Genomic DNA, 5354 nt, shown 5'->3' with positions numbered 1-5354 from the left:
AATGTCTCTGCTGGAGGCGGAATTGCCCCGCCCTTGCCCCCTCCCAGCTAAGTAATCTGCTCGGGTTTGCTCTCCGGGGCTTTTGTTCCCTGCGAGCTTTCCGTACAGCTTTGGAGGTGGAGAGTGAAAATGGCGGCCTCCCAATCTCCGCCTCGGAGGAGCCGAGAACTCGGGGCCCTGCTTCTCAGTGAGCCCCCAGAGAAAAGCCGTCAGTCACTCCCGTCTCCCCGGTCTCCAGCCGCACTCTGTGCTCACCCGACCTGTGACCGCGCGTTTCTATCTCTGGCACCCGACCGCGGGTGGAGTCTCCAAACCCAGCAGATCCCTGCGGTGCACTCCCGCGCGGCTCCTCCCGGGGGAGGAAGGTGAGTCTCCCCGGATCTGCCGCTTGTTGGGTCCCTGCTGGAGGAGCAGGGGCTCGACTGTGCCGCGGATCAGTTTATGGCAACCCCGAGCTGAGAGCCCGACCCTGGGCTCCGCCTCTGCAGCCGGCTTCCCTGCTCCGTTACCTGGGAGCTCTGCCACACTCAGGCACCCCCGGTCTTTCTGTGACCCCGAGGGTCCTGAGACCACACTGTCCCGGAGGGTTCGACCCCCCGCTTAGCCACCAGAGTGACGTCCCTCAGCGGAACAGACTTTTAAAAGTTCCGATTTTGTGCTCCGTGGCTCTATCACTTGCCAGAAGCGGCCGACGGAGGCCCCTCCCCAGCCGTCTATCCTTCCGAATATCGCCTCGGATTCACTTCTCCGCACGTCCTACCTTCCAGAGAGTGGTCGCTTTTCTGATGAGAGAGTTGTTGCTCTTCTTTTCTTCGATCTCCTGTTGAGTTTGTAGGTGTTCAGAATGGTTTGATCCCAATCCAGCTGAATTCCTGAGAGGAGACGAAATCCAGGTCTCCTACTCCTCCTCCATCTTGCTCCGCCCCCAGAAATATGCAATTTTTATCAAAGATTTACCTGATCCAAATTATTTCTCACAGTCCTCAATTCCGCACCTACTGTTGCAAGACGAAGTTCAAGTTGTTGTTTCATTTCAACTTCTTTATTATACTGCTCTTCTTTTTCTCTGAATTGCTCCCTCATTTTTTCATATAATTTATCAGCATTTCTTCTTTTTTCTTTTTCTTGTTTGACGCTAAATCTGCAAATAAATGTGCTTATTTTAAAATGTTTTGTAAGTAATAAAAAGTTCATTTTATGATCTGGTTCCACATATGTTGGTTTATTATCCAAATGAAATTTCTATGTTCTCAATTTTTTTCCTTTCTCGGGCTCATGTTTACTTTCTCACTTCAATCTCTTCCAAAAGATATATATAGTTGAAAAGAAGCAATGAGAAAGCATTATGCAGCTTAGTAATAAGTTTTAGTACTAACTCTGGTAGATATTGTAGAGAAAGGAATTTTGAAATTATTCAAGAAAGTTAGAATTAAATATTATCATTTTCCCCATATAGTCATAATTACTCCTCCATTAGAACAGATAAGTTAGTTACTAATTAAAAGGAGAAGTTGCTCTTTATAAAAAAGTTTATAAATTCCCTATAGAAGTAAATTTCTACTTCACAAAACATCACAGGTACCTCCAAAAATAATTTGCAGTATTAAGACAGCATCTGCAGATGTCATTTACACAACATACACCTGCAGATTACTGTGATCCAGGACTAGGCTGGGGAGTCTAGTATCTGTGGCCCTATACATTTTATGTTTCTTCTTCTGCAATATTCTCAATTTACCTTGTTGATTATTCATTTTACATTTTTAAATATTTTATTTATTTATTTGACAGGGAGAGAGAGCACAAGCAGAGGGAGCAGCAGGCAGAGGGAGAGGGAGAAGTAGGCTCCCCGCCGAGCAGAGATCTGGAGATGGGGCTCAATCCCAGGACCCTGGGATCATGATCTGAGCCGAAGGCAGACCCTTAACCAACTGAGCCACCCAGGTACCCCTATTATCCATTTTATAAATCATTTGAAAACCCCTTTTAGAACACAGGATCCATATTAATTAAGTAAACAATAAAGAGTCATATGTGCTTACAGCATGGACTTTTGGATTAATTTTATAAGAGAGATTTTGAAAAAACTTAGCAGTAATCATTTTCCATTTTACTTTTTAATCGCTGCATATGTTTAAAACTGAATAAATTTTTAAAATTTTTCCCATCTTGAGATAAATGGCCATTTCATACTCTCTTGATGGGCATATAAATTAATATAAACTTCCCAGAGAACAATTTAAAAATAGGATCAAAGACCTTCTTTAAAAATTTTTATACTTTAAGCAAACAATACGATATTGAAGAATTTATTCCAAGTAAGTAACCAGAATTTTAGAAACAGGTTTATATAAAAGACATTCCTTACAGGATTAACTAAAGTATAGAAAAATGGAAAATAACCAATATTCAATTTGTTAAATAATGAAGATTCCATATGGTGGACTTCTATATGGTCATTAAAATTATGATTTGAAATATACATTAAATTATCAGTAGAAGTATTCACTGTCAAGAACTTGCTGAATTATTTTGAAGAATCTCATACTTCACACTACTAAAGACGTTTTCTTCCCTATAAAAGTTCCAGAAGGTAAGTTAGCAATTATCAAACTTCTCCTACACATCTGTAGTACAAAAGGAAATAGTTCAAGGGGCACCTGGCTGGCTCAGTTGGTAGAGCATGCGACTCTTGACCTCACAGCTGTGAGTTCAAGCCCCACATTGGCTGTGGAGCCTATTAAAAAAAAAAAAAAAAGGTAAATAGTTCAAATATTTCCTTAAAACCAAGATGTCATACCTCAAATCGCTAAGTTCTTGTTCCCATTTCACTTTTTGATGCTCCAACTGCAATTTCAACTCTTTTGTTTCTGATAGCTCCTTTTGTAGTCCATTAACCTTATTTTCCATTTCTTTATTTTTTCTTTTAAGTTGTTTACACTGATTTTTTTTAAGTTCTACTAATTTTTTATATGAAAGAATCACATCCTGGATTTTTAGTAAATTAGTAGAATCTACATCAGAGAAAAAACAAAAACAAATAAAATATATAGGGCACCTAGGTGGCTCAGTTGGTTAAGCATCCAACTCTTGGTTTCGGCATAGGTCATAATCTCAGACTTGTGGGATCGAGCCCCACGTCGGGCTCCACACTCAGCACGGAGTCTGCTTGAGATTCTTCCCCCGCCTTCCCCTCTGTTCTTCTCTCCCACCCCCCACTCATGCTCTCTTTCTCTCAAATAATTAATCTTTAAAAAAAAAAAGAAATAAAATATGTGACTACTTTTTGCATATAAAGGACTGTGTGCTTTCACATTCACTCACTCATGCTTTAAACAAATATATATTGAATGACTTCAATATAAAAGATATTTTAGGGGTGCCTGGGTGGCTCAGTCGGTTAAGTGTCTGCCGTCAGCTCAGGTCATGATCTCAGGGTCCTGGGATCAAGTCCCGTGTCAGACTCCCTGCTTACTGGGGAGTCTGCTTCTCCCTCTGCCCTGCCCCGTCCCCCGCTCGTACACTCTCACTCACCTTCTCTCAAATAAATGAATAAAATCTTTAAAAAAGAAAAGGAAAAATGAACCAAACCTTTCTAAATAATGAAAACTATAATCCCACAGACCCAGAAGAATCTGGCTAGGAGAGAAGAAATGGAAGTAAGCTATTATAGTTTTCTTAAACTACTATGATGGGGCATAACATTACTCAAAGGTGGACTGTGATGCTTAAGTCATATACTTTAAACCCTAATCACTAAAATAGCACAACTAAAGAGTAATAGCTAGAGTAAGCAAAATACATACATATACATACTCACATAAATAAAACTAAATCATAAAGATTCCTTGATTAATTTAAAAGAAAGCAGAAAAAGGAGAATAGGAGCAAAAAGCAGAAAAGACAAATGGAAGTCAAACAATTCGATGACAGATTCAAATCAACTACCTCAATAATCACATTAAATGAAAATGCTCTAACAGCCTCAATTAAAAGGCAGACTGTCAAAGTGGATGAAAAAGGAAGACCCAACTCTATGCCACCTATTAAAAAAATATACTTTAAGTGTAAAGACACAAATTTTTTAAAAGGCCAGAAATATGACAGACCACACTAACAACTTGACAAAAGAACGCTGAGCCAGAGTGGCTATATTAATACGAGACAAAATAGATTTCAAAGCAAAAAACATTAGCAGCAGTAAATTAGGTCATTTTATAATGATAGAAGGGTGAATTAAAAGAAGCATAACAAACCTAAATGTTTATGCATCTATTAATAGGTTCAAAAATACATAAACAAAAATCGATAGAATTACAGAGAAACAGGCAAATTCACAGTTTTAGTCTGAGATTTCAATAGGCAGAAAATCAGCAAGGATATACTAGACTGGAACACCACCATTCTTCTCAAGTATCCACGGAACACTTACCAAAAGAGACTATATTTTGGGTCATAAAATAAATTGTAATAAAAGGAGTCAGTCAAAAGGACTGAAGTCATAAAAGTGTGCTCTGCGACCACAAACTAATTAACACACATCTGAATAACCCCTAGGTCAGGGCACCTGGGTGGCTCAGTTGAAGAAGCATCTGCCTTCAGCTCAGGTCATGATCTCAGGGTCCTGGGATCAAGCCCCACATTTGGCTCCCTGCTCAGAGGGAAGGCTGCTTCCCCTCCAGCTCATGCTCTCTCTCTCTCTCTAATAAATAAAATCTTTAAATAACCCCTGGGTCAAAGAAGGACTGAAAAAAGAAATTAGAAAGTATTCTGAACTGAATACACATAACATGTTACAATTTCTGAAGGCCTGCTATCGTGGCACTCATATGAGCATTTACAGCACTGAATATATATTTTAAAAAAGAAGAAAAGTCTTAAATTGATGACCTTTCACTCCACCTTAAGAAATTAGTAAAACAGCAGTTAAAGTTTGATAACCTTTGGTTATGTAGAAAATCTGACAGAATTTTTTAAAAAGCTACTAGAACTAATAAATGAACTCATCAAGTTTGGAGGACAAAGAATCATTATACAAAAATCAACTGTATTTCTACATATTAGCAATAAAAAACTAAAATTTAAGAATTAAAATTAATTTTAATTAATTAAAAAATTGAAACTGCATTGCAAAATAAAAAATAACCACAGGTAATATCATAAAGGAGAAAAAGACCTATACACTAAAAACTACAAAATATTACCAAGAAAATTAAAGAAGATTTATATAATTGGAGAGAGATACTCTGTTTGGGGTTGGAAAATTCAATATTGTTAAAATTAATCTGTAGATTCAACATAATCCAAACCTGATCTCCAGAAGACCCACAGAGCTGTTTTTTTTTTTTTTTTTT

The 5354-nt window shown here is 38.3% G+C and overlaps 1 protein-coding gene across 1 annotated transcript; it reads right to left on the bottom strand.

Annotated features, from left to right (window-relative positions):
- Positions 1 to 934: 934 nt before the first annotated feature.
- Positions 935 to 3005, bottom strand: LOC123323786 (ankyrin repeat domain-containing protein 26-like). The gene is made up of 2 exons (XM_044912272.1): positions 2801 to 3005; positions 935 to 1141 (listed from the first exon to the last, which is right to left on the bottom strand). The coding sequence occupies exons 1-2, from the start codon at positions 2908 to 2910 to the stop codon at positions 946 to 948; spliced, it is 306 nt and encodes a 101-aa protein (XP_044768207.1). The 5' UTR covers positions 2911 to 3005; the 3' UTR covers positions 935 to 945.
- Between the last annotated feature and the right edge of the window lie 2349 nt (positions 3006 to 5354).

The sequence above is a fragment of the Neomonachus schauinslandi genome, unplaced genomic scaffold (assembly GCF_002201575.2).
Source record: "Neomonachus schauinslandi unplaced genomic scaffold, ASM220157v2 HiC_scaffold_863, whole genome shotgun sequence".
Taxonomy (NCBI): Eukaryota; Metazoa; Chordata; class Mammalia; order Carnivora; family Phocidae; genus Neomonachus; species Neomonachus schauinslandi.
Note: the sequence above shows the minus strand (reverse complement) of the source record. Positions and strands in the feature narration are given on the sequence as shown.

Coding starts and splice junctions, on each gene's coding strand:
- LOC123323786 (XM_044912272.1), bottom strand. CDS start 2,910: ATGGAAAATAAGGTTAATGGACTACAAAAGGAGCTATCAGAAACAAAA. Junction 1,142..2,800: donor CAAGAACTTAGCGATTTGAG/GTATGACATCTT, acceptor ATTTATTTGCAG/ATTTAGCGTCAAACAAGAAA.